Source organism: Topomyia yanbarensis, chromosome 1 (assembly GCF_030247195.1).
Source record: "Topomyia yanbarensis strain Yona2022 chromosome 1, ASM3024719v1, whole genome shotgun sequence".
Lineage (NCBI taxonomy): Eukaryota > Metazoa > Arthropoda > Insecta > Diptera > Culicidae > Topomyia > Topomyia yanbarensis.
Window position 1 is genome coordinate 61024735 of NC_080670.1, and position 26639 is coordinate 61051373.

Here is a 26639-nt window from a genome sequence, read left to right on the forward strand (position 1 = left end):
GAGTTAAAAAACAAGGAGAGGTAGTAAAACCAAAGAAACTGGTGTTAAATCATGATATCATCGTTAGCTACGACCTGAGCTGTCTTACCGATTACAAATTGCATAGTAGTAGACCAGAATGTATTATTAAAGTGAACCTTGTGACGGGTTCAGAATCGAAACGGAAGAATTACGAGTTGATCCATAATTATTGGTTTTGCTTAAACATAATAACATTACAAACTTCCAGCAATATTTAAATTTTTACGTGAAGAACGGCTTTACTTCCAAACAAATTGAATATAATTTGAAAAAGACAAGCATTGTGATTATTTCCAATACAGTAGTTTATTCGCAGCTACTAATTATTAAGAACGATTCACACGATTCATCAGCGTCGGCCCGTCAACGGAACAGATCGTCACCGCTACGACACCGTTCCGTTAGGATACTTTTCTCGTATTCACGCGTTCCGTACGTTAAAACGTTCAATTCCATTGATGCTGTGTGTGACCGTCTCCATTGGAAGTTAATATAGCTAACTTTGCCGTTCTGTACCGAAGGTTGAGCTTTGGGAAAGCTTTTAGGAATATCGTGTCGGTGAACAGATAAAAAATGTCTAGAAACAAACTTAATCCGTAAATTATTGTTGCAGAAGACACATTAGCAAAAGCACTGTCAACCTCTTAGTGGACACCAGCCCCTTGAATACAAGCCACATATTGTGTATGCACGAAGGGACGTTTGACTATTTTGACGATCCGCTGTTATTTTACTAGTATTAATTAGTACGAAAATTGAGTCACAGCTAATTTTGATTATCTACTTTGACTAGCTGATAAATCAAATACATATTGCTACTATTTTTACGTCAAATGATTTCGTCTTGTTCTGATGTGTGTAGCAGGTGCGACTCATCCTTTCTGTGTAGACATGATTTTTCTTGTCCACGAAATAAACTCTAGATTTATTGATTTTTTTTTCAACACGTAGCAATAACCTGAAAATAATTTGATTTTGTTTGATTTCGATGCTTTTGAGATTTCGATAATTGCTGAATATTGGTACACACCAAAAATCGCAACAGAACCAAGAATTCAGGTACCAAACTAACTGCATTACAAAATTGTTATTGCTTATTGGGGTTTTAACCGCTTGGTCATTCACCCGTATGAAAGACTATTTCAGTGGTACTAATTACATTACAGTTTTCTTCTGATTTCGGGATTTTTGAAGGGGTAATTGTGGTTATTCCAAATTTGCTCGGCTGGAGGCAGTCCGATGATCCGTAGGGTCATGGGCGACCTCTCCAACACCGCAAGGTGTGGCAGAGGACCCATAGATGTTGTGGTTATGTTGTGACTGTGGATGTTCCGAATTGGTCCATCATTTCAGTAGGGATAGGTTGCGAATGTTCCGCTCGTCCTAAGGGCCATAGGCGACCTCTCCAACACACAATGGTGTGACAGAGGGCCTAATAATAATTTGGTTGTAGTGTGCCTCTGTTGAGATGCCTTGGAATATTCTATCTGGACTGCTCTGATTGGTGTAAGTGGTTGGTAGGGATTTGCTGGAAGAAATTTTGAGTTATAATTATCTTGCCGAACTTGCTCTCCACTGTCGTTGCGTTACGTGGCAGAGGGCCCTTTGCAGGTGTGATTGTTGTTGTTTCAGGATGGTTCGTCGCTTCTGTAGCTGGGGATACTGGCTGCAGGTGGTCCGCTGGTCCGAGGGATATGTTCGATCTCACCAGCACCGTAGGAGTATGGCAAGGGATCAATTGATGATGTGGTTGTGAAATGCCTTAGTTGAAACGTCTTTAAGGGTTGGAAAAACCTTTCCAGCACCCGGCGGGGGAGTGACAGTCAGTTTCGTTTCGTTAGTGGTAGGGTAAATCATAATTGATTAGTAAGGGCGCCGCGGAAAACCTCTATATCGCCCGGCGAAGGTATAGCAGAGGGGTTACATTAGATTGAGTTGATTCAGACGCGATTGCATAAATGGGCGTCCTTAAGGAAAAGTATTTCCTCCCGGATCGGATCGTTAGATAGCACGTCTCGTATTGAGTCTGCCAGATCGTATTGTCGTTGGAGGTCCTCCAGGGCGCGGCAGTTGCAAAGTAGGTGTTCATCAGATAACCGGGTATTGTATGAGGTACATTCTGGTATCGGTTCGCTAGAGATGGTGTGGGCGTGAGTAATTCTCGTATGTCCCACTCGGATTCGGGAAAATATTAGCTGTTCTTTCAAACTGGCTCGGTCGGACCAGCAGTCGGCTATCCTTTTGTCTGTGCCCGCGGGATCTGCGCCAGTGGTTAGTGAATTCGTTCCACAGATTCGTATTGCATTAGGCAGTCGGGTTCGAGCGCGTCTGCCGTGTAGAGCTAGCTTGTCGGCATCTGTGTTCTCCTTGATGCCACTGTGGCCAGGGATCCAGCACAGTGTAATCAGTGGGACTCGGTGGGACTTGTTGGTTTATACAAATGGATGGGTTGATGTTCCAGATGCGATATTCCGTAGAACTGATAAGGAGTCGGTTAGGATTACAGTTACAGCGATGGCTGCAGCTTCCGCTTTGAAAATTCAGCAGGAGGATGGGAGGCGGAAAGAGAGCCCGTTCCCCTGCCCGCTGATACGCGCTCCGACGCCGTCGTCTGCCTTGGAGCCGTCGGTGAAGATTTTCAGGTGCTGTTGATATTTTCGGTTGATGAGTTCAATATATATTGGTATGATGCTATTTGGAGGGCTTTTGTTGGGACGGCTGTCGTTTATATTTGGGCGGAGATCGCACCAGGCTCTTGGTCTCACGCGATGTACCAGGGCGATGGTTAGGAGGGGTTTGTTGGAGAATTCTTGGTGGATATTGGCTGCGGTGGAGAGTAGGTGGCATTCCGTGCCAGTAGCCTTAGCAAGGAAATTTGGTGCTCGTTTAAAGGCTACTCTAGCTGCTTACCAGCGCCAGGAGAGTATTTCAGCTTCTAAGCAGGCTATTTATGTAGGGGTACTTATGAGTAGTCCGGATGCCAGCCGCACCACTCTATGATACAGTAGCCCGAAGATGGAGGGCTACTGCATCATGATTTCTAGATTTCGGCATGTGAGCTCGATCCCGTAAAAAAACTGTATATTAATAAATGGCCAATGCTGAGTGCCGTTCTGCGGTTGTACTATTTGCTCGCGGATGATCCGCGAGCAAATAGTGCGAATCAACCGATTTTTGCTTTCGCAATCCTTCTTGATTCTTTGGAAGAGCGACCATTCGATTTGTAACGTTCGGTGTCGAAGAATCGCGCATCACAAAAATGTTTAATCCAAACGACTTACGGGAAAAAATCTATGCTTAGCGGCTTTCGGCGGTTAGAATTACTAGTTTCGCGTGTGTTGATAATTAGCTGCATGGTATGCAGCGACATATTTTTGCCTAATAGTTTAATAATTACGTTAAGTGTTCTGTGAAAGTGGGTTACTATGAAAGTATTTGGAAGAGCGGCTTCAGTGTGAGTTTTCTATTAAAGGTGACTCCGAGGATGGTTGGGTCCTTCCGAGAAGGTACGATGGTGTCGTTGAGGCGGATTCGTCTAGAGTTGATGAATACGGCAGCAGTGGGTGATGACGCATTTTTCAGCAGAAATCTTTAAACCTATGTCGAGTGCCCAGCGGCCGACAGCGTTGACTGTCGCCTGCAGGGCTATTCGGGTGCGCGTGATGGTATTCCCCAGAGAAACCAGGACGATGTCATCTGCGTAGACGAATACATATTTACCTCCGGGAAGCGCTGCAAATATCAATATACATTACATTGTTGGTTTTGCGGCATTTCTGGGATAGGGTCCCTCCTATGCAAACCCGGAATCTGCAGTTGGAGAGGTAATTCTGTATAAATGTCCCGAGGTTTCCCTGCAGGTCCCATTGTTTAAGGTCTTGAAGTATTCCCTCGCTGCAAAATAATTGTATATTCACTGATATCATTGTCAACAATTTACATTGCGTCTAACTAGAATAATGAGCCTTTTTTAATCTACTAGAGACGTTACCGCATTATTTCGTTAATTACTCGGCCATTAATCTATCGAATGCCTACAAATTGACATCAATATTTTTTCCAAACAGTTTGGCGACTGGTCGTCTAAAGATGCCGCTCGATGTTTTGATCATCGCTTTACGGGCCTACTTTGGAGAATGACCTGGAGATCGCCGTATCCTCAGCTTCTGGCAACAATAGCTCGCTACTCAATTTCCATTAGTCATGCCACCCATGAAGGGCTAACGAATTAAAATTCAAGTGGGTTCTAGTGTCCGTAAAAAACGTTAGCTTGTGGAGAGAATTCTTTTGGATGACGTTTTTACGTGGAAGTACACGATTTGCAGGTAAGATTTTAACTTTATCTCCAAACCTCTCGCACTGTGCAACATGTCACAGGAAATTTTTCGTCGAGTTTCAGTGATATGACAATAGACGTTACCCGAATTCTCGACGTGGGAACCTTCTCTATTAGAAGTCATTTGATCTTTCTCCCACCATTCGCATAGAAACGCTAAACATAGTGCTATGAAACGTATCATCATATTCCATAGAGACAACCGATGTGTATCTATTAACAGCTTCTGGAGATCAATGTCGTGGAATGAAGCTTTTAGTTCCACTTTCACGTTCGTTGGGGGAGCTCTTTGTTTGGCCATTCCGTACCGACAACACATTCTCTACTAGAAGACATCAACGGAGGTCCACTGTCCCACTTGGGTAACACATCGACCACGTTGCTGTTCGTTGGCACAGATTGGTTAGGAATTTCTCAAGGTACGAACTGAAAGAGCGGATCCAAAAGTCTGAGAGTCCGTCAATGCAAATGTGTCGGTGTTTGCCATCCTAGAAGCAAGCACAACATCCTAATGTTCCTATCTAGGGATGGAGACGGCATTACCTTTGATTTAGCTGCTACCAATTCACGCCGGGGTATACCATCAACTACCCGCCGAAAGTTGGCAATGCTCACATACCGTCGTCGTCGTCGTCAATCGCATTGCAAGAATTGAAGGGATTCATTATCTATCACGCAGAGAAATAAGGCATATTCGAATCAAATATTTTGCGACTTTGATTCTAAGTCAAAGATTTTGTGGAAACAGAAATAATATTTCTGTTTCAAATACCAAACATTGCACAGTGGTCCAGATCGCTAATTTAGGAGGAATTTTTACTTTCTGACAAACCTGTATAATTTAGCCGTATCATGTCTTAGGATGAATTTGTGTACTTTAGAAGATGCTTCTTTTTATTGGAATAGTTATTAGGGTGGTTCTAATTTATCTAAAATACGAAAATAAACTTTTTACTGATGAAAGATAGAGCTCCACAGTCTTCCACAAAGTTGTAAAGTAACTTATTTTGAATAAATTTGATGAACATATTAAAGCTCTATCTCTTTTAGTTTTTGTTATACAAGAAATTTAAAAAAAAAGATTAGGGTGTTCCTGAAAAAAACGTTTTTTTAGTATAACTTTCGTATCTTTTACTTTTTGTTAACACAACCTTTGAACAGCTTATTGAAAACTTCAAGCCGAGTATTTTTCTCCAAGACACCGAAGGTCTAACTTTTTTCTTTAAAAAGTTATGGACACTTTTCGTTAAAAAAATAGCCTATTTCAAGGCTCAATATCGCTGATGCGGGCACCTAAAATTGAATTCTGTTTCCGCCACATGAAAGACCATACTTATTAGTATATTTGAGCAAAAATTGGCGAATACGATATTTTTTTAAAATTTGCAATTTAGATTTAAAGTTTGTAGTTTTGCAGGTTCAACGCATTAAAGCATTTACACACATATCGTTGTATTATGAAAAAAGCCACTTTCAAATATCATTCTCTCATCGCAGCAAGCTTTGCATAAGTGAAGCGACTGTCAAAAAAGGTTTCTGATTTTATTCGTTTTAAATAAAACTAGTAAATATGGATATTAGTCGAAGAGAGTTGGCGAATTTGCTTATTGCTGGTAAAAAGACAGATGAACTGCTTAAGTTCATTACAAGTAGTAATCCAAATGTAAAATTGAGACTTGTTAATGTTCGAAAGAAATTTTATATTTTGTTAAAACAACCTTTGAACAGCTTTTAGAAAACTTCAATCCACGTTTTTTCATAACTCTGAAAGTCTAACTTTATACTTTCAAAAGTTATGGAAACTTTTCGCTCATAAATAGCCCTTTTTCAAATGTCATTATCTCTGATTGGGGCAAATAAAAGTAAGTTCGGATTGAACCATAGAAAAGAACATACTTTTAAGTATATTTGAGCAAAAATTGGAAAATATTATTTTTTTTAAGCATGTAATTTTAAATTTACTAACCAAAGTTTTAAATTTTATCGCATAGCGACATAAAAGAAATTGCCTAAAGCCTTTGTATTTCCTTTTCTGTTTTGCTTACATATCAACAATACAGAATGTGTTCATTAAAAATAATTTGGCTATGACAAAAATTTATGATTTATATAAGGAGAATTTATTCAATGCCAATTAATTCAAAAGTAGATGCATTGCATTTTCAGGTATATCCAGCGGTGCTCGTTGAATTCGACGTTTACATTTAAGAGAAATTATAGGATCTGATGAAACAAGAAGTCTCTTGAAAACGTCATCAAGATTGACGAGTCGATCGAATTTGCGTGCGTGGAATTCTCGGAATCTGCGAATACTTTTATTCCTGGTTTCTTGAACTTCTTCACTGCACATACCTACTGGCAGCATGTTATGTTGAATAATGCTTCCTCCATGGACCAGGAGTTTATGCACGGTTGGTGAGAGAGCATACCAACCATACAGGCGTACATAAAGCAATCGTGTATCTTCGGCGTAACTCCGGTAAGCATCCGCGTTAATTCCCAATTTGCTGTTGATGATTGTTAATAGCACATACATACGTTCTAGCAACATTTCGTCCAACCCGGTTTCTTCTGCAACGACATCTCGGTTTCTGAAAAATTTTCGAGCTGTGTTACCATCGTTAGAATTTCCGCCACCTGGCAAAGGTTCGCTAATACGAAGACCTAAACGGTCACGTAACGCTTGTCGAATTTTTATTTGTCGTTCCTTAAGCTCGGTGGTATTTTTGCCTACGCGCCAACGCGGTTTTGCTAGAGCTAAACGGTAAGCAATATTCAATAGTAACTCCATTGCTCGTATTAATGCATGTAAAGGTGAAAAAACATATAAACTATCCGGTGGATCGCTGGCTTCCAGTAAAGGATCATTCAATCGCTTTCCGGAGCGTTTGCATATATAACACGCTTGAGACGGTGTGCCTGTTACGTCATTCACTACCTTCGTATCAACCATGGAAAATATGAAGCTTGAACTAATCGGAATCTTGCGCATATTAACATTTACTATAGTCGGGACTAATTCATCGATTTGCTTGTTCATCGCGGCAACTTCATCCTTTGTTAGTTCAGGATTTTCCTTCTTGAAAATTAATTTTACTGGTCGGCACAGGGATACTGAAGATGGAAAATCATTATTCCAAAGAATGCAATCTCTTGACTCATCTTTCCGGCGACTAACTACACGTAAAGGTACTATAGATAAAGCAAATATATGCGAATCGTTATACTCGAATAGTTCTCCATTTTCATCTTCGTCAACGCACATTTGCTTGTATCTATGTTCAAGTGGAAAAGAGACTGTCAGTCAAAGTTTAGAAGAAAAATAATGTTGCCTACCGGGAATGGTTGCTGCTTCCATCGCAGCCCCACTTAAAGATAACAAACGTATTATCCTCAGGATGCAGTGGTAGAACTCCAATATTCAGAAACGAGATGAGTCGTTCCACGGTATGGTTAACAAGAGCTTGAAGGGGAACATACGCACAAGAAGGCTGAACAGAAATTCCTGAAAAAAAATGTTGATTCAGGGACGAATCTTTGAGAATAGTACATACCGATCGGATAGCATAGTTTCTTTTCTTCTACTATTTTATTATACGCGGGATAAATGTCCAAACCCTTCTGCATAACTGAGCTGCGTATGTTTTGGTACTGCGCCTTAGAAAAATCATTTTCACAAATAAATCTAAGTGCCTCCTCCGCAGTAAACGCTTCTGCAATCGGGACAGCCATAGATCCTAAATTCTCTACGGTAGATCTGACGGGACTTTTCGACAATCGTTCGATTTGTCTGCCAACTAAACGGAAACCAGTAGAATTAGCGTTGACGGCTGACGCTAAACCAAATTCTTCCGTGGAATACTTATCGCGCAACTTTGCTAATCTTTTTATTTTGGCTCTGCGACATATTTCGGAAAATGGTTTCCTCTTTCGGCCTTTACCTTTACCTTCGACTTCGAATCTTAGCTTTCCTTCAAGCCACACAAAATTTTCCAGCTCAAACCGAATTTGCGTGCGCTTACTCCGAATCCACAACCTTCTAAATTCCAACATGAAGATTTTTATTTTCTTCCGAGCACTAACAAGTCTCAATTTTACATTTGGATTACTACTTGTAATGAACTTAAGCAGTTCATCTGTGTTTTTACCAGCAATAAGCAAATTCGCCAACTCTCTTCGACTAATATCCATATTTACTAGTTTTATTTAAAACGAATAAAATCAGAAACCTTTTTTGACAGTCGTTTCACTTATGCAAAGCTTGCTGCGATGAGAGAATGATATTTGAAAGTGGCTTTTTTCATAATACAACGATATGTGTGTAAATGCTTTAATGCGTTGAACCTGCAAAACTACAAACTTTAAATCTAAATTGCAAATTTTAAAAAAATATCGTATTCGCCAATTTTTGCTCAAATATACTAATAAGTATGGTCTTTCATGTGGTGGAAACAGAATTCAATTTTAGGTGCCCGCATCAGCGATATTGAGCCTTGAAATAGGCTATTTTTTTAACGAAAAGTGTCCATAACTTTTTAAAGAAAAAAGTTAGACCTTCGGTGTCTTGGAGAAAAATACTCGACTTGAAGTTTTCAATAAGCTGTTCAAAGGTTGTGTTAACAAAAAGTAAAAGATACGAAAGTTATACTAAAAAAACGTTTTTTTCAGGAACACCCTAATCTTTTTTTTTAAATTTCTTGTATAACAAAAACTAAAAGAGATAGAGCTTTAATATGTTCAACAAATTTATTCAAAATAAGTTACTTTACAACTTTGTGGAAGACTGTGGAGCTCTATCTTTCATCAGTAAAAAGTTTATTTTCGTATTTTAGATAAATTAGAACCACCCTAATAACTATTCCAATAAAAAGAAGCATCTTCTAAAGTACACAAATTCATCCTAAGACATGATACGGCTAAATTATACAGGTTTGTCAGAAAGTAAAAATTCCTCCAAAATTAGCGATCTGGACCACTGTGCATTGTTGGTACAAAAATATCGGCATTAGTGACAAAATAATCTGCATTTTGATTCCAAAATCCCTGCAAAAAGCAGGGAATATTCGTATCAAATATATTGAAACTTTGATTCAAATTCCAGTATTTAGTTGAACCAAAAAAGCACTGGTTGGTTGTACAATAGCATTATTTAAAACAAAAATATTGCTGTTAGATTTAGAAATATTGCTTTAAAATGGATAGACTGTGTTTGGTTCGATCTTTGTTGTATCATACAAATAAAAAAATGGACGCATCGGTGGTCGAGAATAAAGAATTGAAGTTCAAGACGCTAGGTTTAGACTATTTGAGCATTATAAAAATGTAAATAGAATTTGATTAGTGCAATGCGGTCGTGAGTGCTTTCATAGGTGAGAAAATTATTTATTATTGAGGTAATACCTAAGAACCTAATATTATTGTTATTATTCCAGAAAATTGATACACCGTCGAAATTTATCGAGCGAGAGAAAGCAGAGGAGCTAAAACAGCATTTTTTAGCGGAAAGCTTGGAAAAGTTGTCATTTACGTAATCATTGGAATTGGGATTCGGTGCAAAATATGAGGGGGGAGGGTAAAAGAAAAAAACAAAAATCAAGATATTAATATTAAATACACCTTTTTTGAAAACAAAATAAAAGTTTTTTGATTCAAATAGATTTTTTCATTGTTTTAAAAAGGAAAAGCATATTTCAACTAACAAATAACATACTTTGTTTCAAAAAAAGATATCATAGATTCAAATAAAATTATTATTGAATCTACACAAAATCATATGGGGGCTTGTTAGTAGAAACAACAACCATTTTTTTGAAATCTAACAACAAATATTTTTGAATCTAAAAAAATTGCAATTAGGCCCTGATTCAAAAATATATATTTTTGATTTCTAAGCGAATTATTTTGGAATTTAATATACATTTTTCTGCGTGTACTTTTGAAGCGTCTAGGGAAATGTAGTGTGATATTTAATCATCGCCACTTCTTCCATCAATGCTGTCCACCGTTGCTATTTTTCTGAATAAGCGTCCCAGGAACAGCCTTGTAGCAACAGATCTTTGATGATGATTTTCCCATAATGGTGGATGGAGCCGGCACCCCAAGAAAAGAATGGCTGAAGATTATCTCGTAGTTTGAAACAGATCACAAAACATCATCGGCAGGGTTCCAGAAAACAGTTCAATTCTTTATCATATTTACCACAGTTAAAATGAATCACATGGTTATTACGTTCCGAGATTTTCCATAAATTCTGCGCGATTCGAGACTGACGGAATTTGAAATCCAGTTTTGGTACGAACAAATCTCACTCATCGACCAAATGTTTGTCGATTATGGTTTTTGCTGCATCTGGATATTGCTCGGCGTATTCTTTGGCGTTTCTGTTTTTGGTGAACTAAGGCTAACACGGAGAACTTGTTGAACCAAACTTGGCAACATCCACACTGTAGATCTCTGAAAGTTTGTGGGAGTTAGACTAAATTAGACGGTACTGCTTGCACAGAAGCGGCTGCATCCCTTGCTAGACGAACCCTGCCCGGATTGTTTACTGCATATTCGATGGTTTTAGGCAATGGGCGACCTCTCAAATGCCGAGGGCCCCTCGATGGTTTTTCGGCGATGGGCTCGTTCAGGTGTCTTCGTAGCGGTTTGCATATTTGATGTTGGCGCTGGTGGTTGGGTTGGTTACTATTTGGGGTGGTCTGGACCGCGGAAAACCACTCTAGCATCCGACAGATGGTCCACGATTGATTGGGTTCGGCTTCGGTGTCCTGACCATGTTACAAGGGACTAGTGGTTTGAATTTTAGTGGGCCGCGGAAAAGCTGGACTGGTTCGTGTGTGGCGGAGAAATGTGGGCGATATTGTTTGCTATTGATGTGGGAACGCTGGGAGAGGGGGAATTCTCCGGTTTGTTGGTGTGGTTAGTAGGGGCCCTTTGGTGCGATTGATAGGATGTTTTTCGGTGAGTGTTGTTTTCATTTACATTGTCTCGAATAGTTTGGCGGCATCTATGAAGGATAGCGGAATCTTTTATGTTACCGGGTCGTTATCCAGTATCTCCCGCATTGATAATGGGAGGGCGTACTGCAGGCGGATGTCGGTAAATTCAATGCAGTTGATATGTGTTAAATTGTTTTCCTCGTGTTGCATGTTTCAGATACTGGCGGGTCGGTTCTGGTCACTGTGTGTGAGGGTGGTCCTGGTATGTCCAGTTTTTATTCTGCATAGCATTTTGTGATCTTTCCGGATTCTTTTGTAGACCCATTTGGCTGTGTCTCCTTTAACCCCAAGATGATGTTCAGAATCTTGCGAAGTGCTGTGCTACAGCGTTCGCAAAACTGGTTACTAAGTCTTCAACAGGAATTTCTGCTTCTGCTAGTTCCGCCCAAGGCAGCTAGTCAACTGGCTGTTTATTTGCTTTGAATGCTGCAATGAGCTAGTACCTTATGCTTACTCTTGATTCATCTAATGTATTATGAGTTGGTCCGTCATGCATTTGGCTACGTAGTGGTCAGCGATTCCCATACATATATTACTATAATCTTGCTTAAAGATGAAGGTGTTTCAATTCGATGAATATTCCTGGCGGACCTAGCCAATATTCAGTCATTGGTAAGCCATGGAGATGCTTGTAACTCTTCTTGCTTTAAACAATAACCAATAAAGGAGCTGTTTTGGCCTACCAGAGAGATGTCTCGATTTGCTCCATGGGTAAGTTTAATTCTGTTTTCTATGTGTACATTCGGTATGCGTCGTAGTCTGATACACCGGACTGCTCGAACTACTCGTGATGAAACGAGACTTGATTTGATTTTAGAGTAGTAGTTTAGTTCTACGAGTTTACTCGTCAACTTGTCGATGGCTCACTTTTATGTAGCGCTCTGTTGTTCAGTAACTTTGGGTGCGAAAAGCGATTGGAGAATTCATCCTAGGAATCCGCAGATTTACTTCTGTCCCGCTTCTGGTCACTGCTGATTTGTGATTGATCATTCCACTTATATATGTGTATCTTGCGTAGCATTTGGACCTTACGGTACCAGTACTAGTGAGGGAAAGAAAATTTTGTGATATATGGAAAAGGTGTGAGCTAGAACGTCACGCAAGAAGTTCTCTTCAGCTGACAGAACGAACTTCTGTGTATGGTTCAGTGAATTTCGTTCCGTCCGCGAGGCAAATTTTGTAAAATCAGACGAAATAGTGACTGTCTGCTAAGTAAACACCGGTCCCCGGAAAGAAGGCAACATTTTGCATGTTGCCAACCGTCATCCTACTCAAATCAAGTAATGCGTGTTTCCCAAGATATCTATCCCTAGCTTATCATATCAATAATGAACAAAACATGAATAAGGTTTATTCTGTTACTTATATTTTTGGACCACCAGGGAGATCTTGGCCCTACACCACTGCTCTATCATCGATTTGATGCGGTTTTTGCAAAGGAATATTGTATGGTGACCATCCCACGAAAAGGTGATTAAATCTTAAATTTTATCAAGACATTATGCGCTTTCAGCACCAGGTACTTACTTGAAAATTTAACTTAATCCCTATTTTTAATCGTTTTTGTTCTTTCATCAATCTTATTTGTAGAACATGCCTACGCTCAGGCAAAAAATATAGCAATCTTCGTGCGAACATCGTATAATTTTTAGCAACAAGTAACACCTATATAAATCATAAGATTACCTTATGAAACGGCATTTATTTTGTCAAATCGGTTTGCTATGATTCCATTTTCCATAAGGCATCTTTAGTTTTTCATAAGACAATAATATTATTGATTCTGTCACGTTCGCCCGAATGACATTCGCCCGAAAGCCATTTACCCGAAGGACATTTACCCGAATGTCACATAAACCCGAATGTCATTCACCCGAATGCCACGAACACCCGAAAGACATTCGCCCGAATGCAACATAAACCCAAATGCCATTCGCCCGAATTCCATATACCCGAAAAACATCGAAATGTCAATCGAAAAAATTTAATTTATTAAGATGAAATACAAATTTTATTACATTTGATGCTATGAAGAAATTAACACTAAAGCTATACCAGTCCAATAGTTAATCCAATCACCTGGTCTGTATGATTTAACTAGGGTTTCCAGTTTTAAGTCCTGTCGTGAGTTCTTTTTAGACTTTTTTGCTGTTGGCACCGCTTGTAGTGTACGTAAAACATACGTACTAGGGTTTTTCTCTTCAAGATGCAACTGCTTCAACACACCATAGAATTTACACGGCTTAACAAACCGTTCCATTTATTGTGCTAGTCTTCCACATTATTGGTGGTTCTAGGAATCTTTGTCGATACATTTTCGAAAACTGACCACGAAGCGAGGGGCAAAGAAGGGTTATCGAGAAACTTTTTGATTAGTTTCCTTCCTACCAAAAATACAATTTTTACTAATGTAATCCAAAAAATCGTCAAGAGCCTTTGGATAACTTTTCCTCAATTCTTCGAGTGCCATTGGAATACCTTGATGGGGCAAGAAAGCCAACAACTTGTTTGTAAATTAGTTGTATTCGGTGATCTTCCGAATATTTTGTCTGACGACCAAGTTGTTTTATTTTTCAGAAAAAACTTTGGTTTAGATGGAAGAATCATCCGTGAATTAGGTGGAAGAATCATCCTGTCTCGAAATCTAATATTACGTAGAGAGCTATTTGGTATATAGATTCAAGGAATTGCTCTTGTTTTGAAAGAAGGAATCAACCCTTATGTTTGAGTATACCGGGCAGACGAGTGGATCAACAGTTTCTTTGCAAACTTATTTGGCATGCAGATCCAAGGATTTGTCATGTTTGAAAGAAGCAATCAACCCCTAATTGTGGAAAAAGAGCTGCTCATGTTTAAAAGAAGGAATCAATCCCTAAGTGTGAGTAAATCGGGCAAACGAGTGGATCACTGGTTTGATTGCGAGGACTATTTGGTATACAAACTCAAAGTACTGCTCATATTTAAAGAAGGAATCAACCCCTATATTTCAGTAAACCAAGCAAACCAATGGATCACAGGTTTGCCGAGTAGGGACTTCCGCTTCGGTTCCTCGACCTCGGTAATTGTGCAAAGCCGCATCACACTAGCTTCGTAATATAACATTTATGAGCTACTATTTACTAACGGTGTTGTGCCAAATGGACCTCCACCATGCAAGATATAATTACTAATTTAATTGATTCAATTCGTTAACGGAACATCTAAATATATATTTACCTCGATCGATGGTGTTTCCGAAAGATTTCTTATTATTTTGTCCGGTTTATCCCAAGATTTCACCGCTAGAGCTGACAACTGCGTCCTATATGCATCAGTTTGCACCTGAAGAGCATTTGTGGCGTTGGCAACAGAACCTCATTGACGTCGGATAGTACACCTAAAAGCGATGTCGCATAGCCACATTGGTCAGTGTACGGTTGACTAATGTGGCTACGACACATCGCTTTCTGGTGCACTGTCCGACTTCGCTGCCGCTCAGTTTAAACTAGCTATAGCCCCTATGTTTGAATAAACCGGGCAAACAAGAGGATGACAGGTTTGCTTATAACTCCGGCGACGGGTTAATCAACGCCTCGTCCAACAGAACCTCAGCGGCTTTGCGCCGCTTCGGATCCTTGGCCTCGGATATGCGGCCAAGCCGCATCACACTAGCTCCGCTGTATCAGCTCACTTGTTATTGTTCAGTTTATCAAACTTTGGTTAAAAATTTCACATTTCCCGCTCGGATTTGGTTTATTTAGGTTAAAATACATCCTTTTGGTAAAAAAACCGCATTAAAGTTTGGACTTCTATCACTAAAGTCACTAAACTAGACAATTACCGATTTTATATTATGCTTGAGTAAATGTGGTATTCGGGTTAGTGACATTCGGGCGAGTGGTCCATTCGGGTTGATGGCATTCGGGTAAATGGTCCATTCGGGTTAATGACATTCGGGTAAATGGTCCATTCTGGTAAATGGTTTTCGGGCGAACGTCATTCGGGTAAATGACTTTCGGGCGAATGTCATTCGGGCGAATGTGATAGAACCAATATTATTATACATTTCTCTTATGTTTATGAGAATCATGACTGATCAATGCAATACCTTATAAAATATTTAGATAATCCTAAATGTCGTCCGTTTTCATATTAATCTTAAGAAAACATGGTTTTGTTACTTTTCCATGCATCATAAGATAAATCCTATGAATTTCGCTATACGTTTTGCCTGGGTGTACGTTAAAAAATAGATTCTTGCTGACAAACTCCATAGGAAAACGATTGCAAGGTCAAATTTAAAAACAAAATCCACAAAAAAATTAACTACCGATAAATCCATTCACGATCGATATTCCATTTCCAAATAACATGCCTGGCACCACTGGTATCAATCAGATAGGCGACCCTTTATACAAACACACACACCACGAATCGACCAGGCAACGGCAAAAAACGAAACATCATCGTATCTTCTCGCTTCGCACATTACGATGAACGACCAATGTTACTACCGTACCGTCGCTTGTAGTGGTGCAACGATGGAAATCGTAGGAAAAGAGGAATAAAAACACCACCGCCAGAAGCAGGCAACCGATGGGGGTAAGAATGGGAGAGGAATAATATCGCGCTACTCAATGGGAAAAAAGAGGAAAAACAACCGCAAGAAGAAACCTCCGACGAAGCTTTGGTAGCAAAAAAATTGCAAGTCTCGTACCAAATGCCTCCGGCGGACAATAAAATATCCTGCAAATTGAAGATGTGATACTTACCTAAAAATTAAAAGCATCCACTGTCTGTTCCAAATCCCACATCTGATAGAAACACGCTTTTGCCTCGGCAGAAAACCAACACACACCACACGTAACGAGCTGAAAATCGCAGCAACTCTTACTTCCAGACCGAGATTTCTTCTTTTTCTTGCACTCACGTTGAATACGAACTGGAACTAGAACCGAAATTTCCCACCGGCAGAAGCGCACTTCAGAAAAGATAAACGACTTTCCGGGAACTATTTTGCGGCCGCAATCGGCCTTGTCTAGCCAAGGGCGATTGGCCAAGCTAGAGAAACACAGTATCTTCTTCTTTGCTTCCACTTGAAACAACTCGACCGCAGCTCAGGAAAGGTGAAACTTTTTTCACCTCAAAGGAGAAAACTTTTGGTTACACTTCCGGCAAAAAGGGAGCCCACTGACGATTCCTCGCGACTTTCGCACTTTTCCACACACCGACGAAAACCTGACGCAATTTTGCTTGTGGCTCTGTAGCGATATGTTGGCCAGCGATCAATTTTCAGCAGCAAAAATTTGCTCAATGACGTGCTCGCGAAACTGGGATCACAACATTCATCGCCATCTTGGATTCGATATAACTTTGTGGCTGCTTGCCGTCCGTGGAGAAATTCAATTTCAGAAAGCTCGCTCGACTCACAACTACAGCTTACAACACTGTCTCGCTTGTGCAAACGCTGTTCGAAACGAGACAAACCTAAACATGTGTCAGTAAACACAAGAAAATGACAAAAGCTCGCGACGTTCGGTGGCACTTTATGATTTAACGAAGCTTCAGTTCAATACGAATGCCGTTTCCAAAAAACGACGAACCATGACTTTTCACGGCTAGCATCTCTTTAGCGTACATTTTGCATGCACAACACGGCAAAATTTCTTTACTCATTTTATAAACACGAACCGCGATTTTTGGAAGTTACTTTTTTCTTTCTAATAATGGGCAGTTTTCTATATAGAAAAAGGGTTCGTTCAGATGTTGATATGGGTACATTGATCTGAATAATAGGGGAAAAATCCCTAATAAATGAATTCAAACGATTTAACCTGAAAATTATGGTGGACGTATCAGTGGCACATTAAGGAATCCGGAGGCGGTATCAAAACATTAAAATTTTCGGTAAATATTACAAAAACAACGGCAGTATGGACTACTGAGGATTATGCCAAGTAACTACACACAGAGCTTGACAGTACAACCAAATACAAATTTGTATTTGGTACAACATATTTTTTTCACCCAATCAATTGGGTCATTAAATGAGAAAAAAAATCTTTTTATTACATACATCGATAAAGCTGATTTTCGTGATTCCAGCAATGTTTTTTTTTCCAACTCAGGAAACGTGAAAATAATATTAAAATTTAAAATAAAGAAATATGTTGACAGTCTGGATTTGGCACTATCAGAAGCATTTGACATATCGAATTTCACGAGCACGACAAACAATGCCCTGTCAGAAAAAAATTAATACATGTTTTCCAGGTTTTCCCGCAGGGTTATTTTTATTTGACATAAACACCATCCAATGCATATAGTTTTTTTTTTCATTTTGGGTGTTGTCTTGATAGGCCAGATGTAAACAACCGCAGTTTTCCTATGTATGGTTGCCAAGTTTACATAAGATTTATTTAAAAAAAACGTATTACAACGATTTTTTTTAAATAATATTATATTATGTATATTGGACCTAAAATTTATCGAAAGGAACGGAAAACTATATATAGCTTAATGACCCAATTGGGGTAGCTTTGACAGCTTTGTCCAGAAACGCATGCCTTCGAATCTCAGTTAGTTTATCTATTTAAAACTATTGTTTTGTTTTTGTGTTAAAATAACTTATTCTTTAGGTTTAAACCAAATACTTGATAGCTTAACGAGGAAAGCTCAGAACAGTGGTGTGCATAATGCTTTGCCAAAAAAAGCACTAAACGGTGAATTTGAGTCAATTTTGGTAATTAATATCTTGACGAGTTACAAAAAGACTGCAAGAGTTTATACTGGTCTCACTTTAATTCAGCAGATAGGTCTGATTTAAACGTACATTCGTGCTTCTATACAAGTCTATCCCAGGTCAGTAAAATCTCCCGGCGAAAGCCTCGCCGGAGGTGGCAACCCTACATATAATAATGATTTCAAGAGAATAGAAAAGATTTCGGTTTATAGATCTTTTAAGAACTGACCGAATGCTTCATTATTTAAAAAAAATAATGCACCCCTGGATAATTAACTCAACTATTGACCTCTCCAATCTCCGAGAACAGAAGAGAACTTTTCGAACTGACATCATCAGTATCCTTTCTCTTTGATGATTTTGTTTTACCTGCCATTCTCTTCGCTCTCAAGTCGCTGCGAACAGAACGACATTCCCAATTGTGCTGTGTGCATTGAAGCGAACAACAGAAAAAATTACAGTTCTCGCATATGCGCGGGTCTTGCGATACTCTGTAGCAGGCATGTCCAAACACGCCACGGCACCGCGTGCTGCATTTTACCACCGCAACCGAGTGTATTGAAATGAGCACCCCAAGCCAGTGCTCGATGCGAAGCACCGATACACGATAAACGAAGCACCTGTGTCGGTGGCGGTGTTAAATTTTCGATCCGGTGCTTGGATGCTTCGGAAAACACTCGGGCCGGGTGCTTTAAAATTTCTGAAGCACCGGAGCCGAGCGCTTTCAACTTCGGATAACACCTCGGAAACTCTTTGATTTTGCACCCGTATCAAAGCGAGAATGTTTAAGCCCGCTAGCATATGCACAAAAAGAAAGAAAAAAAGATTTTTCGGTGCGACGGAATAAAAGAGAACAGCAAATATACTTCTATTATCACGGCAGTTTGATTTTTAGTTAGATATGTAATTATAAAATATCCAAACTCGACGCAAGTATAGATCGCGGATGGTGGATTTTTTTTTAATTTTGCGTCTTGGAAATACTAGTCAACGAAAATTCTATTTCTTCATCTTCTTGCAAATATATATCAAATTGAAAGCAAAAGATATGAACTTTGCCATCGATAAACATCTTTTTATTTTTTTATGATCCCAATCTATACGGATAACGCACATATGGTGCTTAGCTCATTTTGAATCTATTCCTATTGCCGCCATTTGGGGCACACGTTTCGAATTTTCGATCAATCAATCACAAGTATTTCACAGTATTTGGATAATTTTTATTATACGAAACTTTGTTACCAATTTTTAGACATTCTATCTATAGCTGGTCGTAATAATAAAGTATTGAGTCATTTCATGTCGCAAACTCTATTACAATATTTAGCTAAAATAGTGATGAACTGCCTCATAGTGCTTTTTAGGCTGACAAAATTGAGACACTGAAAAAATCTGTTTATCCGGTTACCAGGTTGTTTTGAAAAAAGAATTAATTTCAATTAGAATGTCAAATTACAGTACTAATTTTATCATTGCGGTCAATAAAACGTATTTTCAGAGGAGCTAATCTCATATAAAATTGTGGCCCTTCGCTAAAACAAGGTCATGTATAAGGTGATCATATTTCGCAAATATTTCATATTCATTCCAAGCACCCCGTCCTGGTAAGTTAAAAGGGAGGGAGGCTTCGCTTTACTCTAATGGAACTGGAATTGTTCATATCATTTGTAGCAAGTTACCTACTGCAGAGAACTTCAATTTTCAAAATTACTTGAAACACGTTATCGTATGTAAAGGCGTTAGGGCACAATCAAGGTGCGCCCATACGATTTATTTCCGCTTTATACGTCATTACCAGTGCCATTACAAAACTTTCAACACAGCACAATGCATAGAAATGAATTTTGGCCGGACTTCATTACTTTTCTGGCACATCCAACGGCGTCCGTGTGTTGACGTGCCGTTTGGTTCGCTGTACTATAGACTTATAGAGCATTAATCTAGAAAAAATCTACGTTATCATAAATATCGCTAGCTAGTGTCCTAGTCCTTATCAGTTCTTCGATAGTTATACTATATAAGCTATATTCATTATTCCGCATGTAAACTCAATAAAACAAAGACAAATTTAGTTGACAAGATGGTAAGTGATCAACCAAACCACATTCTGAAGTGATGCAGTTTGACATCTGAAGACTAGATTTTTGTCTTGCTATATTCTGCATTTTTAATAATTGAACCGATACCTTGTCCTTTTTATATCTATTCTGCTTTAAGGTATAAAAAAGCCAGCTTCAAATGGGTTTTTACAATTTGATCGGCAAAATTTAATTTCTGCATGCATTTTAGATACATAAAATTTTATTTGACTGTCTAAAGAGATTTAAATTCTTGCACAGTATAGTGGGTGTGTAGACTTACCAGTCATAGAGAGTATAACTGTACTGGAAACAGTGATCGATGTAAGGATATGCGATGATTTTTGCTGATACGGTCGGGCATCTATCATCGACATAACTTTTTATAGTCCGTCGGAGATGGCAAACATGAGTTGGAAAGTTTGTGAAAACTAAAAGCATATTGACCACCAGACCACCCAGTACAATATTGGTCAATGAAGTTATGCTTTGTGTAAGCACTACGCACAGGAAGAGACTCCTCTCACTTAAACGTCGAGAAGTTAGCTAAAGCACGTAACACCACAACACAAACGAAAAGCTCATTAATTTACTTTATTTTTTTAGTAGTTGAAAAATTAATTGACTTACACCAGAAAATCGAATAACAGACCAATGATTTCCCGGATAATGCGACCTGTAATGCATTAAATACACCTTAAGTTTGTTTGAGAATTCATGCACAAATAGCTATACAAAACTGAAATATATCATGAACCCGTTAACAATATATTATATAAATGAAAAGCAACTGAAAAGACAAATCACACCTTGGAATTTTACAAATTGAATAGAGCTAAATTGATACATTTACATTTAACATATTTTATTTTAGATTCGATTAAGTAAGATTTTTTAAATCCCCGGATATTCGAATCTGATCTGTTTATTATTTGGAATAAATTTCCCTTTTTCCACAGCAAAACAAAAAAAAATTGTGTGCATACTTTGCATCTATAAGATGTTAACAACGTTCTTAAGAAATGATACTTGAATTTGGCTTGGTTCGTCAATAGACCATCGGTATAATTTGTGTTGGGTTTGTGTAAGTCATAGAAATTTAAACGCGTATGTAAATGATATGTTCCCACGCGAGTTGATTTTATTCGCTTGCGTATTATCATATGATAAGTTGTTTCTTTTTACTTTTACTGTAAATTTTGACAAATGAACAGTACATTTGATTGAATTTATTAGAATGACAAAATAGGATGATTTGTATTGAACAAAAACCAAGATCTAAAAATTGCAATACAAACTAGTTGGACCCACTACCATTTGCCCGAAAGGTAGACTGAAAATATTGGTCTTAAAGTTTTTGTTTAATTCATACACGGCACTCATGAAGTCATTTGATGGTAGCTGAAGCTGCAACTTTAGAAATTTTACTAAAATACTACAATTTCATGTTTGATTTTACCTATGCGGAAACTAAAGAGAATTTCCGCAGATTTTAAATATTGATCTTTCTACCTAGAGTTAAAAACTAAAATGTTTTCTCAATCAGTAACATATTCACTTTCCAGACTGATTTCTGGAAACATAATTTCTTTTTGAAGTTATGACTAAAGCTGAATACTTTACAGGATACTTAACGACCTTGACTTATACTACTTTTTCAGAAATCATATTTTTATTAATTTTATAATGACGGGACATTATTTTGAGCATTTCGAGACAAATGAAAAATACAACCGTCAAACTGGGAACTTGCAACACTTCTGTTAATGCAAATTTAGCAACGGTAATAATAATTTTAACAATTTGGAGTCAAAAGTCTTAAAATTATGCAAAACATATGAAAGGTGTTGACCGAATAAAAATATTTAAAATCAAAATTTTTTCCTATCACGCATTCCTATTTGCTTTTCAATTCAATTTAGGCGCATATGTATTTCCATACCTGAATAAAATTTTCAAACTGAGCTATTTAGTACTAAGTAGCGGAAAACTTTGACACTTTAGTCTTTCAATGATACTTTTAGTAATACAAATGTGGAGGTTACAATCCAATCGCTATTAATCGTTAAATAGTTAGTCTCAATATTAATTTTTTTAGTTTTTAGAAGAGAATTTTCTCTTATTTTTAAAGAATACAAATGACCGGACGATATTTAAATTTCGAAGTGCAGAAGAATCTTTTTAATTTTGATACTGAATAAAGGTCAGTTATGGTCTTCAAACGTAATACTCGGACTGAGGTTGTTTGATGTAAGAGTTGGCTAAGATGTACAATACGACTTCAGTACCAACGCCAATTTAAATCCATTCATTCATCTATTTATAATTCCTACATGCATACCTACTTAATCTTTCCTTACTGTATAATGCATTACAGATTCTTCATAAAGTACCAAGCTCGTTCATGCATATGAACGCACAAATTGCTTTGAGCCACTTACCAAGCGACAGCAATAGCGCGGCGATAATCGCTACCGAAATATAAGCTGCCGTGTTTTACGAATTTAAAAACACTCGGTACGGTGCCTGCCGATATCAGAAACACCTCGGTTGCGGTGCCTGCCGATGTGAGATGCACCTCGGTTACGGTGCCTACCGAAGTCAGAAACACTCGGGTCGGTGCTTTGCCGAAGCAACGAGCACGGTGGTTAAATATCATGCGCTGGCACCGACACCGGTGCCTTGGTATCGGCGACCGGTGTCTGCTGTTGAGCACCGGTACGGCGTGCCAACTTCAATCCTCTTGATGGCGTGTTTATTGGTAGAAGTGCCCACCGTGCAGCACCGTTCGGTGCTTTTGCCATGCCTGCTCTGTAGTAGTGTTAGTGTGCTAATTATTTACTTAAACTCAATTTGTCAACAAAACGGACTGAAAACTGTACTTCTAAAACTTCAGGTTTTCGTATGTTTTATTTACAATAAGGTTTTCACATAAAATTGCATCACCTTTTTTAAAAGTGTCATTCATTCCATAAGAAATACATTGCGACGAATTGCGCACCAAATAGCGCTACGAAAAATAATCGTCTCGTCTCCTTTGGAAAAGCTCTGACAATAATCACCCTTATTCTTGTTTACGACGAATGCGAAATTCGTTCGAAAGCGATTCGAACGAATAGTATACCCATTTGATTTTGCTGTCGTAAACGGGAATACGAACCACTTTCGAACGAATCTCACATTCGTCGTAAACAAGAATGAACCCATACCCATGAAAAATTGAGTGGAAAATATTCGCATAACTGAAGGAATTTTTTTTAGTGTATTTTCACTATTTCCAGACTTCGTTCAAAATCAATTTCCATTTTACTCGCTTTCGGCAAAAAGCTGGTTAGTGTCAAAGAACACACTAACACCACCAGTAGCGCTTTAAATTGGTTCTACGCCGAGTATAAACATCGCTTCATTATGGGTACATACTGGACAAACAGCGGCAAAAAGATCAACGCCCGGATAGTGCAAAAATCTCCAAATGTCCTAAACCTATCGATTGAAAACACCGAGCTAAATCAGGAAAGATTATTGCGTTTGAAGCTCGCCGCAGTTGCACTATTCCTCTATGCATTCATTATCCTGATGGTCGGAAACAGTTGGGTAATTCTGTGGATCCACGGGATATTTGCACTGTTACTCGCAAGTATTATATATAGTTACACAAGGATTGTCAAGAATGGTACGATTGGGTAACTAAACTTTTCAATGCTTATCTCAGGAAAAAATATTTTTTGCAGAAAATCTAGTCCTAGTCAAGGATTTCGCTTTGCAGTATTCGACGCACTTCATTGGAGGCGGAACCGAAAACGTACTTATTCCAATCAAACAGATTAATGATGTAGTAATAAACGAAGTCTTTCACAATGTTAGGATCCTGATACAGGGTTACTAGTGCGATTTAAAATAATTGATTTTATGCAATTTTAGCTGAAGGTAGTCTTCACCATATCAGTTCTAACCAAGGACATTCTCTTTAGAAACAGACCTATTATCACGCTTCTGAACGTAAGTTATTGAAATTTAATAAATGGTTCATATTATAAATAGGCCTTCTATGTGTTTTAGCACTTGAATCCACGCGTAGAATGCCTGGAAATGATTTACAACGAGTTACATACAATTTTGGACATAGAAAACGATTAAAATCACAAGATAAATGAGTACAAAAAACAAGCTCCCATTTACTGTTTTCGTCCATTCTGTCTGCACAGCTGCTGTAACTGATGAGCACGACTGTAAAGTTCTCGCATTTGTGTCGGGGTTTCTCGCAATCGGGCTCCCTCCAAATCTACTGCTCGACGATTTTTCAGTGCATCCAGGTTTTGACAAGGAATAACAAACTTGGCTTCTGCCTGCAAAATAGGAGTTGTAAGCTATACAAAAACTGCGCCACTTAGGAGCGATTACTTCGCCCGCGATTAAACCCTCCGGAAGTCGCGCAAATGGCTCAATGAACGAGTAGTCACTGGTGACCAAAGAAGATATCGCTACTTTCAGAGCGACGTGCACTCACAGTGCTCTTGCACGAGTGATGGAAGGTTAATTTATAAACCAGGTTTGACGCACCGTTATAGCTTGTTGTTGAGCCTAAGTGAAGAAATAAGGCCATAGAGCCGATTTATTTACCTATGCCCAATTTTTAAACCGGCTTTAACAGTACATTAAGCCTGGTGTAAACGTTAATCGAGGGTGAAGAAATCGCCCGTTAGGTAATCATGTTCAAATAATATGCTCACCAAATTGTTGGCTTTGACCTGGCATTCTTTCATCAGCAGACCCTTGTACAGTTTGGCAGCATCTTGTCGAAGTGTGATCACGGTGTCCTGGAGATCCTGGATATGTTCCGAGCACTGTGGATAGTCCATTTGACTGTCCTGACCAGCTATACCAGCCAGTAGGCAATCTTATGCTCTAATTTAAAAATTAAGGCGAAGCAAAATATTTTTATTTCCTTGTCCTGATACTAGGTCTAAACCAACAGAATACCGTAGTCAAAAAAATTACAATTACAATTTAACTTTGTTCAATTACCGCTTCAAACTAAATCCGACTGTTGATAAACAATTTTTGGGAAAGCTTGAAATAACGGTATTGAAATTGACACATGAATGTAAAACTTAACTTTTTGAGCTTTTTAACGATTGCACCGTTGCCAGATATGCCGATTTATCGGTAATTATACCGATTTTTCTACTCAGATTTACCATTTCGATCGCGAACTGACAAATGGGCCTAAATAACAAATTTACACAAACGGAGATTTGAATAATATCTTAAAGAGGAGTAAAAATACTTCATAAAAAATATAAAAACTTATTTATAAATATTTCACACTTTATGAAGATCAATAAAAAACAAAACGGCGAATCCGACTTTCAACTGTAAACAAACCGCCAGGTGGGTTACGCCTCTGCATTTTTAAGGTATAGTGTATACGGGCGAAATTGACAGCATCATTGTTTACAAGGTCCGTAAACAGAATCACCCTAAACAAAAACCAAATGCTTGTTACGCCCCGGGGGAATAGCAATTTTTTCCCTTCAGCGAGCATGGCGAAAGCCACATTTGATTTTTGTTTTCAGGCGACACTGCAGGGCGAAATTGAGAGTCGTCAAAATAAAAGGGCGACTCGATAATGGCCTAATCAACATTTCATAACAACACTCGGCGAAATCATTTTTTTTTCAATTTTATCAACGAAAACGTTATTATATAAAACATTTTAGTTATGCTTCCGAAAACTAGTATTGTTTCCAAGTGTTTCAATACATTTGAAAGCGCAGTATGCAAACACTGTTAAAATGTTGTTTAATTTTCTGAAGCGAATTTTCAAAGCTATCTTTCTCGATTCGATATCATTGCGACTTCGGCCCTTTGGTCGATTCACAATTTTTCAAACAGTAATACAGATCTGATACAGAATACAGATTTCAAAACAACAACAAAAAATAACACCATATAAAAAAAAATGGTTTTTACAAAGAATCTAATTGAAAAAAGCCCAACTGTATTGGAATTTGCGTTTCGACTTCGTCTCATCAGAATCCGACACTAACTTAGTGACAGGACTAATACTACGTTCACACTACAGAGTTAAAATATATCAAGACAGCGTTAAAACACGTTTTAACTCGTAGTGTGAACGTAGTATAAGCTAGCGCCGGATTGACGCTAGATCCAAAAAAAAAAAACTGAGACACAATCTTGTATTAGCTTGTCAAGCCAAACGAAATGTTTCCGTTTCATTAGTTCTCATCAGCTTGAAATGAGCTGCTTTTCTTGCAGGACATCACGCTTGACGGGGGGTTTGCTCATGAGCGATGGACTCGGACGATCGGTCCGGTCGGCCGAGTCCATCGAAAGGGTTACGGTGCCGAGCGCGTCGATGTCTACCTCCAGCAGTGATTTCATATCTTGCCGCCAAAGTATTGTTTATCTCGAGATAATCTAGCATTTCGTCGAGTTCTATTATAGCAATAATAGCG

The 26639-nt window shown here is 38.5% G+C and overlaps 2 protein-coding genes across 3 annotated transcripts in view; one reads left to right on the forward strand and one right to left on the reverse strand.

Moving 5' to 3' along the window:
• LOC131677737 (serine/threonine-protein phosphatase 4 regulatory subunit 3) overlaps nt 1-16740 on the reverse strand; it is a 64669-nt gene extending 47929 nt beyond the window's left edge. Inside the window, exon 1 of one of the 2 annotated variants that reach the window (XM_058957755.1) lies at nt 16110-16740. The gene's annotated coding sequence lies outside the window, so the exon portion shown is untranslated. The remainder of the gene's footprint in view (nt 1-16109) is intronic. The other variant, XM_058957756.1, reaches the window with a different exon arrangement.
• Nucleotides 16741-23433: 6693 nt separating this feature from the next.
• On the forward strand, nt 23434-24327 carry LOC131676315 (uncharacterized). The gene is made up of 4 exons (XM_058955431.1): nt 23434-23833; nt 23892-24019; nt 24082-24159; nt 24220-24327. The coding sequence occupies exons 1-4, from the start codon at nt 23569-23571 to the stop codon at nt 24295-24297; spliced, it is 549 nt and encodes a 182-aa protein (XP_058811414.1). The 5' UTR covers nt 23434-23568; the 3' UTR covers nt 24298-24327.
• Nucleotides 24328-26639: the final 2312 nt, after the last annotated feature.

Bases quoted from the DNA above. Each gene is read 5' to 3' on its own strand.
- LOC131676315 (XM_058955431.1), top strand. From the start codon at position 23,569: ATGGGTACATACTGGACAAACAGCGGCAAAAAGATCAACGCCCGGATA. The intron at 24,020-24,081 runs GTTAGGATCCTG...ATGCAATTTTAG, and splicing joins TAAACGAAGTCTTTCACAAT to CTGAAGGTAGTCTTCACCAT. The intron at 24,160-24,219 runs GTAAGTTATTGA...TATGTGTTTTAG, and splicing joins CTATTATCACGCTTCTGAAC to CACTTGAATCCACGCGTAGA.